This window comes from Phocoena sinus, chromosome 16 (assembly GCF_008692025.1).
Source record: "Phocoena sinus isolate mPhoSin1 chromosome 16, mPhoSin1.pri, whole genome shotgun sequence".
Lineage (NCBI taxonomy): Eukaryota > Metazoa > Chordata > Mammalia > Artiodactyla > Phocoenidae > Phocoena > Phocoena sinus.
In genome coordinates, this window is record NC_045778.1 from 20,706,756 (window position 1) to 20,722,035 (window position 15,280).

Sequence of the window (15,280 nt, forward strand, 5' to 3'; positions counted from 1 at the left end):
TCCAAAGAAGACATACAGATGGCCTACAGGCACGTTAAAAGATGCTCAACATCATTAATCATCAGGGAAATGCAAATCACAATGAGATATCAACTCACAGTTGTTAGACTGGTTATTAACAAAAAGACAAGAAATAACAAGTGTTGGTGAAGATGTGGAGAAAAGAGAACCCTCTTGCACTGTTAGTGGGAGTATAAATTGGTGCAGCCACTATGGAAAGAGTATGGGGGTTCTTCAAAAAATTAGAAACAGAACTACCATATGATCCAGCAATTCCACTTCTGGGTAAAACAAAAACACTAATTTGAAAAGATGTATGCACCACCATGTTCATTTTAGCATTATTTACAATAGCCAAGGTATGGAAGCAACTTAAGTTTCCGCTGATGGATGAATGGATAAAGAAAACATGGTGTGTGTGTGTGTGTGTGTGTGTGTGTGTGTGTAAGTGTGTGTAAGTGTATACATACACACATGCATATATACACATACATACAAATATACATACAATGGAATATTATTTAGCCATAAAAAAGACGGAAATCTTGCCATTTGTGACAACACACATGATTCCTAGAGGGCATTATGCTAAGTGAAATAAGTCAGAAAGAGAAAGACAAATACTGTATGATCTCACTTACATGTGGAATCTAAAAAACAAACAACAACAACAAACTGAAACCAAGCTCATAGATACGGAGAACAGATTAGTGGTTGCCAGAGGTGCCTGGGGATGGGGGCCAGGCAAAATGGATAAAGGAGGTCAAAAGGCACAAAATTCCAGTTATAAAATAAACTAAATCATGGGACTGAAATGTTCAGTATGGTGACTACAGTTAATAATACTGTACTGCAAATTAGAAAGTTGCTGAGAGTAAATCTTAGTTTCATAACAAGAAAAAAAATTTTTAACAATGATGACAGATGTTAACTAGACTTATTGTGGTGATCATTTGCAATATATACAAATATCAAATTGTTATGCTATATACATGAAACAAATATAATGTTATGTCAATTAAAAACATTTTATCTGATTCTTACTGATCCCCAGAATTCAATAATAATTCAAATTTAATAGGTTTCTGTTCTTTTAACAGTAATGTTGCTATCTGCATGGATTCAGTAAGAATATGTTCCCCTTCCCACTAGTTTGTACTTCTTTCATAACTGATTGAGCAAATCAATTATGTAACCAAGAACTTACCTGAAATGTCGTATTAAGAACGACGGCTACTGAATTAGATATGACAAGTCATCTTAAAGAATAAAGTTGGTTGTACTTATGGAGCCAATGCTTATGATGTCTCTGGCGCAGTAGAAGATTAAAACTTGTCAGGTCTGGGACCTTGTCATGTGATGAATTGTGCTCCCCCAAAATTCGTATGTTGAAGTCCTAATCCCTAGTACCCTGAGAAAGTGACCTTCTTCAGAAATAGGGTCACTGCAGATGTAATTACATAAGTTGAAGTCATATTTGAGTAGGGTGGACCAGTAATACAAAATGATTGGTGTCCTTATAAAAGGGCGAAATGTGGACACAGATAGGCACATAGAGACAATGCCATGGCAGGATGAAGGCAGAGATCTACTAGCCAAGAAATACCAAAGATTGCCAGCAAACCACCAAAAGCTAGGAGACATATGGAACAGATTCTCTCTTATAGCCCTCAGAAGGAAGCAACACTGCCAACACCTTGATCTTGGACTTCTAGCCTTCACAACTGAGTCAATAAATTTGTATTGTTCAAGAACTGAGTTTGTGATATTTTATTATAGCAGCCCTAGCAAACTAATACAGTTGCCCTATACACTAATACTATACACATTCTAAAGAAAGGTTTGGGGCTTCCCTGGTGGCGCAGTGGTTGAGAGTCCACCTGCCGATGCAGGGGACACGGGTTCGTGCCCCGGTCCAGGAGGATCCCACATGCCACGGAGCGGCTGGGCCCATGAGCCATGGTGGCTGAGCCTGCGCGTCCGGAGCCTGTGCTCCGCAATGGGAGAGGCCACAACAGTGAGAGGCCCGCATACCACAAAAAAAAAAAAAAAAAAAAAAAAAAAAAAAAAGAAAGGTTTGCCCTTTGCCTAGCTCCAAGGAGAGAGTCTCAAAGTCTTGGGAATATCCTGTTAAGAGTGTCTTTTTATAGACCCCGAATAGCCAAAGCAGTCTTGAGGGAAAAAAACAGAGCTGGAGGAATCAGACTCCCTGACTTCAGATTATACTACAAAGCTACAGTAATCAAGACAATATGGTACTGGCACAAAAACAGAAACATAGATCAATGGAACAAGATAGAAAGCCCAGAGATAAACCCACGCACCTATGGTCAACTAATCTATGACAAAGAAGGCAAAGATATACAATGGAGAAAAGACAGTCTCTTCAATAAGTGGTGCTGGGAAAACTGGACAGCTACATGTAAAAGAATGAAATTAGAACATTCCCTAACACCATACGCAAAAATAAACTCAAAATGGATTAGAGACCTAAATGTAAGACCGGACACTATAAAACTCTTGGAAGAAAACATAGAAAGAACACTCTTTGACATAAACCACAGCAAGATCTTTTTTGATCCACCTCCTAGAGTAACGGAAATAAAAACAAAAATAAACAAATGGGACCTAATGAAACTTCAAAGCTTTTGCACAGCAAAGGAAACCATAAACAAGACGAAAAGACAGCCCTCAGAATGGGAGAAAATATTTGCAAACGAATCAATGGACAAAGGACTAATCCCCAAAATATATAAACAGCTCATGCAGCTCAATATTAAAGAAACAAACAACCCAATCCAAAAATGGGCAGAAGACCTAAATAGACATTTCTCCAAAGAAGACCTACAGATGGCCAAGAAGCACATGAAAAGCTGCTCAACATCACTAATTATTACGAGAAATGCAAATCAAAACTACAATGAGGTATCACTTCACACCAGTTAGAATGGCCATCATCAGAAAATCTACAAACAACAAATGCTGGAGAGGGTGTGGAGAAAAGGGAACCCTCTTGCACTGTTGGTGGGAATGTAAATTGATATAGCCACTATGGAGAACAGTATGGAGGTTCCTTAAAAAACTAAAAATGCCCACTACTGGGCATATATCCAGAGAAAACCATAATTCAAAAAGACACATGCACCCAAATGTTCATTGCAGCACTATTTACAATAGCCAGGTCATGGAAGCAACCTAAATGCCCATTGACAGATGAATGGATAAAGAAGTTGTGGTACATATATACAATGGAATATTACTCAGCCATAAAAAGGAACGAAATTGAGTCATTAAGAAATTAAGTCATTGAGACCTGGATGGACCTAGAGACTGTCATACAGAGTGAAGTAAGTCAGAAAGAGAAAAATAAATATCGTATATTAACGCATGTATGTGGAACCTAGAAAAATGGTACAGATGAACCAGTTTGCAGGGCAGAAGTTGAGACACAGATGTAGAGAACAAACGTATGGACACCAAGGGGGGAAAACTGCAGTGGGATGTGGATGGTGGCGTGCTGAACTGGGCGATTGGGAATGACATGTATACACTGATGTGTATACAATTGATGACTAGTAAGAACCTGCAGTATAAAAAAGCAAACAAACAAACAAAAAAAACAACTAATACTAAACTTTCTTTGGGTTATTTGTATGGAAATATGTTAATATAAATGTTTCAGACATTACATGAAATGTCTAAAAATCTTATATGTTCTGGTATAATGTTATAAGTCATAATTCTAGTTATTACTTTAAAATGTGTATCTCAGAAATAACTAAATTTCCTTGTCAATTGCATTATTATGAACTTTCATCAAATCTTTAACCGTGGTCATTTTTAAGTCTTTTGTCATTTACAGACAGTTCTGGGTGTACTCTGATGCTTTTGCAAAAATGTTCCTATAAAAGGGCTTCATCTTCAAGGAATTCATGGAAAAGACTCTTGACAAGTACAGGTTTCTGGTAACTGACCATACTGATGAACTGAATGAATAAGCATTTTCACAACTCTAACGGAAAACTGATGAATTCATAAAAGTGTTAACAAAAGATCAAGATGAAAAAAAAAATTAATTACATGGGACTGAGTGAACTGATGAGGATGATTATAATTTTTGTGACTTTCTGTTTGAATAAAAACAATAATTTTAAAAAATAAAATAAAATAAATCCCACAAGGGCTCAGAGGCAAAAAATATACAAATCAATTTTCACTACAAAGTAAAGGACCTGATACAGTGGAGGATTACTGGACTGAATGTCAATATTATGACATAGTATGAGTGTGTTTCGTGTTTGGTAATTGCAATCATTGTTGCTTTTGTTGTGGTCATCCATTTACAATGCTTGGTATCAGTTTATTTATCTCTTGTAAAAATAAAATACAGTGTGTGTGTGTGTGTGTGTGTGTGTGTGTGTGTGTGTGTGTGTGAAAAAAAAGAGTGTCTGTTTTTACCTGTGGCCTCGAGGCCATACCAGATAGTTTATGCTAACAATGTGACTGATTTATGGTGGGGGGCCACGGACTTAACTTCTAGAGGGGCTGAGTAAATTAAATTCACATTTAATTAGTTCCTATCCTACACAGCTTTAGTATAGTAAAAAATAATTATCAGCCATTATATATATTATATATATAAAATAGTGGTAAGATATACACAACAGAAAATTTACTGTTTTAACCATTTTAAAGTGTTAATTCATGGCATCAAGCAAATTCACAGTGTTGTGCAACTAACACCATTATTCACCTCCAGTACATTTTATCATCCCAAACAGAAAATCTGTACCCATTAAACAACTCCTCATTCTCCCCTCCCTCCAGACCCTGGAAACCAGTGTTCTCTCTGTCTCTATAAATTTGTTCTAGGTACCTCATACAAGAGGAGTCATACAATATTTATCCTTTTGTGTCAGGCTTCTTTCACTTAGCACGTTTTCAAGGTTCTTCCATGCTGTGGCATGTACCAAAATTTCATTCCTCTATATGGCTAATATTCAATTACATGTATATACCATACTTTTCTATCCATTCATCTGTTGATGGACATGAGTTGTTTATGCCTTTTGGCTACTGTGAATAAACAATTTTTTAATGAAACTAAATTGTAGCAAAAATGACTGCTTTTATAACTCCATTTCCTTTCCCACTTTAATGCAAATAATCTTAAGGTATGCAGTTTCAAAGGCAACAAAATGCATCTCTAAGTGACTAAACTGTATAACAGAAATACATGATTCCTTACAATATCCATGCTGCTTTAAATTACAAATCTCTTTGTTAGGTTATTAATGGTGCTTTGTGGAAGAAACTGATATGATGAAACACCAACATGCTCCTAAGGACATAAGAAAAAGAACAATACTACTAAAATAAATGCAGGTTCCAAACCTAAGAGTGACTGGAAGAAAGCGAAGCCATATTCTAACACAAAATCAAACAAAAACAAGAAAAAAATAGTATCATATCCTGACGTTTGTTAAATAAAAGTATAACAGAGATATCCTTTTAGCTACGAAAAAAAAAGTATCTTCAAAGGTAATTCATAATAAAAAGTGATGGACCTTTTCAAATGTCAACCTTCATAGTAGGTTCATCACAGATTAGTCTTGACTCAAGTCCCACAACTCAGAGAAAAATCCCAAAGACAATCAAACATAGATAAAATAAATGAAAAAACAATTCTGAGGTGTAGTTTAGGATGGTAAAGGAAATATTTTTAAAAGTGCATTTTGGTTGCAGCATGTCAAAGAAGTGAATGAGAAAACAGCATCTGAACATTTCAAATTCTTTAAGTAGTAAGTTAGGATCATTGAAAAGATAACCAGATCTATTAAAAGAGTAACAGAAAACAAAAATATAGATTTGGCTAAAGCAGTAGGGATATAAAAGCAAATTTTAATATTTCGAACAGGTAATATATTCATATGTTCAAATTTCAGATAAATAGAAAATGTTATATAATTTTAAAGTCTCGTATATACCCCAAAGAATTGAAAGCAGAGTCTTGAAGAGATATTTATACACCCATGTTTATAGCAGCATTATTCACAGTAGTCAAAAGGTGGAAACAATCCAAACGTCCATCAGCAACTCACAGATAAACAAAATGTGGTCTATACACATGCTGTAACATGGATGAACCTTAAGGACATTATGCTAAGTTTATAAAACAAGCCAATCACACACAAAAAAATACTGTATGATTCCACTTATGAGATATTTAGAGCTAAGTCAAATTCACAGAGACAGAATGCAGAATGGTTGCCAGCTAGTGGGAAGAGTGAATGGAGAATTGTTGTTTCATGAACACAGAGTTTCAGTTTTGCAAGACAAAAACGCTCTGGAGGTAGTTATACAACAATGTGAATGTACTTAACACTACTGACTGTGCACTTAAAAATAGTTAAGTTCATAAACTTTGTATTATGTGTATTTTACCATAATCAAAAATAAAAAAAAAAACACTTCCCTCCCACTGGTATCTAGTCACCATTCAGTTCCCATATGCCCAACCTACTTTCATTATTTTATTTATCCTGGGTTTCCTTATGCATATATATAAACAAACTAAGCAACCATATACAGTATTCTGTATCTTGCTGTTTTCACTAAACAATGTATCTCGCGATTCTTTCATTTAAAACATAGAAAAGTTCATCTTTTAAGAGCAACATTTTAACAATAATTTTAGTGTGTGCAGCAAAGCTTTAATGTAAAAGAACTTACCAAAATCTGGTGGACATTGTCCATTATAAGAGAACCAGTTTCCTTTCACAGTGAAAGGACTTTTTCTGTTGCTTGTTGAACCAGTTCCTAGCTGTCCATTACCACCAAGTCCAAAAGAATAAATTCGTCCTGATGAAGGAACAAAAGCAGAAGTGTGCTGCCTAGAGTAAAATGATAGAAAACCTCAGACTTAATGTTACCTTTCAAACAATTTACATTCAGAAAAGCATAGCAAATATTACTGATATAATTTTTGTCTTCAAAAATAAGTTAATAAAACCATTATAGTTTTAAAAGTTTCTGTACAAAATATTTAATAGCCTTACTCTATACTGAATGAATTCTGTACCACACAGGCAGGCTGTATAAAGCATATTCCAGAAAATTCCCACAAATGTCCAAATTTTAAAAGGCCCAGCTATATACTGGAATCCCTTACAATATATGATTTAGCACTAGAGGCAGCATCTAACTATGCTGTCCAAGAAAGCTCCCCAGCCTCCTTCCCTCTCTGTCAGGTTCTAGCTTAGAGCTCTGTGGTCTATGAAGGCCCACCATCTGGGCATCACTCAAAAGTTTTAAGATAAGAACTGGGCAGAAGATTGGTATATATAAAACTGCATGATAAAACAATGTTTCCTTTCTTCAAAAGAAATTTATCCTTATGTATATACACTCAGACTCCTCTAGAGATTGCAGAGTAGAAGCAAACCTAAGAAATTACGGAACTGAAGCTAAAGAAAACCCACTATCCAACTCCTTCTGATGCTTCACTACTGTATGTTTAGGAATGGGTTAAAGGTGATTATCCAGCTCAGACCTTGTGTTCCTCAATCTCAGGTTTTATGGTTTCAATCAAGTCTGACAAATTCTTAAGTGTTATTTCTGCAAATACTGTCTCTCTCCCATTTATTCAATTCTCTTCTTGATAATATTAGACAAACGTTTTATCTTCCCAACATACCCAACAAGTCTTTTAACTTCTCTTTAATATCCATACCCCTTGTGAGTAATTTCCTTGGATCTATCTTTCAAGTCATTATTTTTCTCTTTAGCAGTGCGTCCAACCTGCTGTTTCAACTATCCACTGAATTTAAACTTTTAATGACTATGTTTTATAGCATTTCTAGTTCTTTTTTTCAAAACAGCCAGCCAGTTACTTCATTTAAAACCCTTAATATATTGTGAAATATAATACATATACACCAACCCAGGACTACTCTGACAAGCCCCAAACCTACTTTAGGGCAGTCCTGTGGTTACAAATTCTGAGGGGAGATCCAAACCAGAAAATAGGCCAAGGCCAGAAAAGTCTCCTTAAACTAGCAAGAGAATATTGCATTGTGAACTCTTCCCATGAGGCAGCTTTACTGGGAGGAGATGGTTTCACAGGCCTCATACTGCCTCTACCAGTTCTTAGGTCTCATCTTCTTTTCCAAACTCCTTTGCCATCTGTGGTATACTGTTTATGAAAAGGACCCAAGGGGCTTCCCTGGTGGCACAGTGGCTGAGAGTCCGCCTGCCGATGCAGGGGACACGGGTTCGTGCCCTGGTCCGGGAAGATCCCACATACCGCAGAGCGGCTAGGCCCGTGAGCCATGGCCGCTAAGCCTGCACGTCTGGAGCCTGTGCTCCGCAATGGGAGAGGTCACAACAGTGAGAGGTCCGTGTACCCCAAAAAAAAAAAAAAAAAAAAGAAAAAAAAAGGACCCGTTATTCTTTTCCCTGTACCCATTATCCTTACAATATGACTTCTGCAGGTGTTCCCACCAAGATGGTGAATCTACTTCTCCATGTCTTAAAACTGGTCTCTGACCTGTGGCTTGCTTTGAACAGAATGCAGCAGAAACGACAGCGCATCAGATCTGAGCCTATGCCTCACCAGTGGCTTTGCACTCCTTCCCTCTCTCTTTTGGAACTCTGCTCTACCATCATGAGAATAACCCAAGGTTAGCATTTGAAGGATGATATATAATCTGAAGCAGAGACAAGCTGACCCAGCTAAGGTCCCCACAGACTACCCAGTCCCTACCCAGATCATCGGCTGATTAACTGAGTTCAGCTAAGATGAGAATTGCCCAGGGACTTCTCTGGTGGCGCAGTGGTTAAGAAATCTGCCTGCCAATGCAGAAGACACGGGTTCGATCCCTGGTCCGGGAAGATCCACACACTGCAGAGCAACTAAGCCCACGAGCCACAACTACTGAGCCCATGAGCCACAACTACTGAGCCCACATGCCACAACTACTGAAGCCTGCACTCCAAGAGCCTGTGCTCTACAACAAGAGAAGCCACCACAACGAGAAGCTCACGCACCGCAACAAAGAGTAGTCCCCACTTGCCACAATTCGAGAAAGCCCACGCTCAGCAACAAAGGCCCAACGCAGCCAAAAAAAAAAAAAAAAAAAAAAGAACTGCCCAGCTAAGCCCAGTCCAAATCACTGAACCACAGAGATATTAGCTAAATAGGTCATTGTATTAATAAACCACTAAGTTTTGGGGTGATTTGTTTAGCAAAATAAGCTAATTAATACATTACCTAGATTGGCAAATTTTTTCAGAGCAGCTCCAGAGTCGGTTCAAACTAAAAGGTATGGTTTTCAGATTTCCTTGTTTTTGCCCTGCGGAATTCCCTTTACTCGCTGGCAAACTAATCTATAGTATTTAAAAGGTGTTTTGGGTTTTTTGTTTGTTTGTTTTTTGCAGTATGCGGGCCTCTCACTGTTGTGGCCTCTCCCGCTGCAGAGCACAGGCTCCAGACGCGCAGGCTCAGTGGCCATGGCCCATGGGCCCAGCCGCTCTGCGGTATGCAGGATCCTCCCAGACTGGGGCACGAACCCGCATCCCCTGCATTGGCAGGCGGACTCTCAACCACTGCGTCACCACGGAAGCCCTAAAAGGTGTTTTGATTCAAAAGGGTTTTCAAGTTATCTAGTCTGTCACGTTACTGGAAAACTAAGTAGAATCTAACAACCATCTTATTTCAGAGCCAGATGAGCCAAGGTTAATAAAAAAATTCTAAATCAAGAATACTCTTAACAAAATAAACATTAAATGGAATCCTAGCATATAAAACAGACAAACTGTTCTGGCTAAAGAAGGGTTTAACATTGCCCAGTCTGCCTCCTTCAGGAAGCAGCCACTGTGACATTTCAAAGGAACACATCAACAGTTTAAAAACAACTGCTCAATACTAGTTTGTTAAATTCCTCTTCAAACTGGTCTACTGAAGCGGTGGTTCTTAACCCTGGCTGCATTTTGGAGTTGCCTAGGAGTGAGCCTAGGCAACAACACATATTACTAAAAACTCTCCGAAGGATTACAGCATGAAGTCAAGAGTTGAGAGCCACTGAACAAACATAACTATCTCAAGTCCTATATTTGATATAATAGCTCAAAAACAATATGATGCTATACTACTGGAATTTGAATATTTTCCGTTTGGATTATCTCTTTGATGAGTTCACATTTCTGGTGTCCCTTGCCTGCTTCCTTCAGGAAGTTTTGGACAATTATTTAATAAGGAAATAATACATAGTTCTTACAGTACCAACTATCTGGAAATCAAACTGGTCATGATACCAACCGACATTCCCTCTGTAGATAATTTTTTACATCTCAATTAATATATAACAAATTCCACCCCCAGTCCAATAATTAAATAAATAAAATTACTGGAAAGAACTAAGTTTACAGAGCTAAGAATAACTATTAAAATCACGCACATTTTTTCTGTTAAGAATTACAAAACTGGGTAACATTAAACAATCTGTGATATCTCACAAGGGACTGATTAAATATTTCATTGGAAAAAAATTACCTAAAAATATTTATAATCTTTTAATGAATTACTCATGAAGTAGATAAACAAGGAAATTTGAACTCTCTACACTTTAGTGAATATATATTCATGTATAACTTCAACAGTCTAATAAACAAGATTAAGAGAGCAAGCATTTCTGCTCACTTATATGTTGAGCTTTTATTTACCTTTTATCCTGATTCATATATGAAAAAAGGAAAGGAAGGCTTTGTCAAATCATCCCCATAAATAATTTTTCAAATACATGGTCAAACACACAAAACTGGGCAAAGAAACAGGGTACCATGAACAAAACCTAGCAGAAAGAATAAACAATAGAAATAGATCCCTAAAGATTTCAGATATCAGAATTTTCAAACACAAGAATCTAGAATAATTATGTTTAATACTTGTTTAATGTCCAAGAAATAAAGGCCAAGGTTGAAAACTGACAGACAGCTGGAAAGATTAAAGAAAAAATTTGTTTCAGATTTTTAAGAAGAACCAGTATGAAACACCAGAACTGAAAAATCACAATAACCAAAATCAAGAATACAGGTTTAACAAAAAATATAGTATGAGAATTAATGAACTGAAATATAAATCATAAAAGTAATCAAGAAGGCAGCAAAGAGGGACAAAAATGTGGAAAGTAAGACTACAAGGTGGAGTGAGACGATTTAATACACATCCAATCAGAGTCCTATGAGGAAAGGAAAAGTTGTATCTAAAGAGAGATTATTCCACAGATTCAAGAAGTCCAGTAAGAAAATGAGGAAATCCATACCTTGACAAATGAAAGCAAAACTGAAGAGAGAGAGAAAAGAGACAAATTACCTTCAAAGGAGCAACATACCAGCAGCCGACTTCTCAGAAAAACTGAAGCCGAAAGACAGTAGAACATTATCTTAAGTGCTGCAAGCAAATGCCAAGCTAGAATTCTATAACCAACAACATCATTCATGAACGAAGGTGCAATACAGACATTTTTAGATACACACAAGAGTCTGCCACCTGCAAATCTACTTAAAGAAAATTCCAAAGGGTGGCTGATAAAAGGAAAATGAAACTAATTGTAAAAACTAAAGAGAAAAAAAATGGTAGTAAATGTGTGTAGAGCCATTTCTAAATGTACACTGACTATATGAAGCAATATTCTTCTGGGGTTTAAAAATATATAGAGAATGAATGGGAATTCCCTGGTGGTCCAGTTGTTAAGATTCTGCACTCCCAATGCAGGGGGCATGGGTTCGATCCCTGGTCAGGGAACTAAGATCCCACATGCTGCACGGCGTGGCCTAAAAAAGAAAATAAATAAATATAGAGAATGAAAAGTTGGGAAGGTAAGTGGAGGTCTTACAACTTCCAGAAAAGGGGGAAAGTATTAATATAACTTAAAGATTAATGTTGTTATTTCTAGAGTAACAACTAAAAAAGAGTTCCCATATTTCCAAATGGGTAGAGGGAATTAAACTGACTAAAAGGACTTCCCTGGTGGTGCAGTGGTTAAGAATCTGCCTGCCAATACAGGGGACACGGGTTCAAGCCCTGTTCCTGGAAGATCCCACATGCCGCAGAGCAATTAAGCCCACGAGCCACAACTACTGAGCCCGTGTGCCACAACTATTGAAGCCCACACACCTAGAGCCCGTGCTCTTCAACAAGAGAAGCCACTGCAATGAGAAGCCCATGCACCGCAATGAAGAGTAGCCCCTGCTCACTGCAACTACAGAAAGCCCACGCGCAGCAACGAAGACCCAACACAGCCATAAATTAATTAATTAAAACAAATAAACTGACTAAAAAAATTATTAATCCAGGCTTCCCTGGTGATGCAGTGGTTGGGAATCCACCTGCCAATGCAGGGGACACGGGTTCGAGCCCTGGTCCGGAAAGATCTCATATGCTGCAGAGCAGCTAAGCCCGTGCGCCACAACTACCGAGCCTGCGCTCTAGAGCCCGCGAGCCACAACTACTGAAGGCCGCGCACTAGAGGCCATGCTCTGCAACAAGAGAAGCCGAGGCAATGAGAAGCCCGCGCACCGCAAGGAAGACCCAACACAGCCAAAAATAAATAAATTTTTTAAAAAAATTATTAATCCAAAGAAAGGCAACAAAGAAAGAAAACGAAAATAAACTGGTAGCACAAACAGTACAAAATATGATGGCAGGTTTAAACCCAAATATATTAGTAATAATTAAAAAAAATAAAACTTGCCAAATCTGTCCATTTAAAAGACAAAGATTGTTAGGATGGATTTTTTAAAAAAATCTAACTTAATGCTATTTACATGAGATTCATCTAAAACATACAGAAAGACAAAGTAAAAGAATAGAAAAAAAATAAATAGATAAAATATATATATATATATATATATATATATATATATATACCAATATAAAAGCAGGTGGAGCTCTATTCACATCAGATAAAACAGATTTTAAGGAAACAAAAATGATATTAGAGATCTAGAGGATCACCACCACAAAGACAAAAGGTTCAATTCATCAAGAATGGATAAAATTTAAATTTTATACACTTAAGAACACAGCCTCAAAAGCAAAAACTGACAGACATACAAGGAGAAATCAAGAATAATCAAACAGGGATAGACACACAGATTGAAGGAATAAGATAGAGAAGACAGAAATAGATCCACATACACATGGAACTTAATTTATGGCAACAGTAGCACTAAAAAGCAGGAGGGCAAAGGGGTTTTCAAAGATGGAGCTATGAGAGGATGATTCTGAGAAGATGGTGGAGCAGGAAGCACCAGGAATCTGTCTCCTAGCTTAGACAACAACTGCTGTGACAGAATCTGTCTGATATAACTATTTTAAAACTCTGACGTCTATTAAAGGCTTGCAATTTCCAAGGGAAGGCTTGGGTGGTAAACTGCAGTTAATTATGATTAATTTCAGCACTTAGCACAGTAGTAGCTACCTACCCTCCTTCACCCTCAGCCCTGTGACAGGCAATAATCCACATGCTCCAAGAGTATCTCAGACATAACTTGTGGGAGCCAGGGTAGGCAATAAGGTCCTTATATTTGAGATTGGTCCTCTGATCACTGATTGCTGCTTCTGATCACAGAGGTACAGATACAAACGTGGGTAAGTCTTTTCTGCACCCCTTCTGACCACTGTTACAAGCCTATTCACCTCCAGCTGAAGAGACTTCCAGAGGATTTAAAGGGCTGGTGGCTGGTGTTTTCTTCCCTTTTATTTTCTTCTATTTTCTCCCCTTTCTTTTTTCTTCTGCCCCTTTTAGAAGTCAGTCATTTAAGACCTAGGATATTCAAATGTAACTGCATATACACAGGAATTTAGAAAGTCATTGTGCACGCCCCGGAAAAGGTGCAGTCTCAGAAATGACCTGAGAAGACCTTATGTTTATACCTCAGGCTGATCCTTGGCACAGAGACAACCTATAAAAATCAAAAAATAAAAACAAAACAAAAAACAGCAAACCCTAGAGAAGGGAAAGAATATTATTTCTAGAGTTACCACATTATTAGGTTCAAATGTACAGTTTTCAAAAAGAAAAAAAGTCACAGAGAATACAAAGAAATTGGAAAGTAAGGCGCATTCAAAGGAAAAAATGATATAGCTCCTTTGGAAGGCAGTTTTATGGTTTTTTACAAAACTAAACATACTGTTACAATATGATTCAGCAATTGTGCTCTTCATTATTCATCCAAAAGAGTTAAAAACCTGTGTGTACACAAAAACCTGACACAGATACTTGTAATAGCTTTATTCATAACTGCCAAACCTTGAAAGCAACCGAGATGTCCTTCAGTAGGTGAATGGATAAACAAACTGGTACATCTAGACACTGGAATATTAGTTAGCATTAAAAAGAAATCAGCAATCAAGCCATGAAAAAACATGGAGGAACCATAAATGCATATTACTAAGTGAAAGAAGACAATCTGAGAAGTCTACATACTATGTGACTCCAACTATATTTCATTCCGGAAAAGGCAAAACTATGAGAGTAAAAATCAGTGACTGCAAGGAGTTAGGGAAGTGGGGGGGATAAATAAGGGGAGCATACAGGATTTTTAGGGCATTGAAATTACCCTGTATGATACTATAATGGTGGATGCACATCATTATACATTTGTCCAAACCCACAGAATGAACCGTAACATTCACTATGTACACCTGTAATGACCTGTCAATGTAGTGATGAAATGACCTGTCAATGTAGTGATGAAAGAAATTTTCACATATTGAGGTATGGGGAAGTCATTCTGGCTTATACATAAGTTAATGTGATTTTAATCCTAACTAAAACAGTCTGTTTGTGGCCTATCAAATTACAGTATATCTGCTGTAATTATTAAAGAGAAGGGCACAATGACCTGAAGTAAAGAATATCCATGTTAAAAATAAAGATTAAATCCCTCCCTTCCTGGGATGCCAATGCTGGCACTCCTTAGATGGTAAGACTCTCTTCCCAGGTGCCAAGGCCATATGGACTTGCTGTGTACATGCTGATCTGTTTTTTGGGAAACCCTGAAGGAATGTATCCCTGACTTGTCTGATGTTCTTTCTTCTGACAAGATATAAAACTGTGCTGAAAACCATGCTTCTCTGGAGGAATAGTTCCTCAGAGTTATATGAGAAGCTGTCTTCCAGGCTATTGTCCTCAGTTTGGCTCAAATAAAACTCCTTTCTTTTCCTATTACAGATTGTTTATTGATTATTTTTGTCAACAGCAGGTTCATCAACTGA

At 37.3% G+C, this 15,280-nt stretch overlaps 1 protein-coding gene across 9 annotated transcripts in view; it reads right to left on the minus strand.

The window, feature by feature from the left end:
- Window positions 1–15,280, minus strand: part of HERC4 (HECT and RLD domain containing E3 ubiquitin protein ligase 4) — a 134,160-nt gene that overhangs the window by 66,913 nt on the left and 51,967 nt on the right. For all 9 annotated transcript variants that reach the window (XR_004346176.1, XR_004346177.1, XM_032608095.1 and 6 more), the window contains one exon: window positions 6,733–6,893. Coding sequence is in view for 7 of the 9 variants with exons in the window: in XM_032608095.1 (XP_032463986.1) it covers window positions 6,733–6,893 (161 nt within the window). In the remaining 2 variants the exon portion in view is untranslated. The remainder of the gene's footprint in view (window positions 1–6,732; window positions 6,894–15,280) is intronic.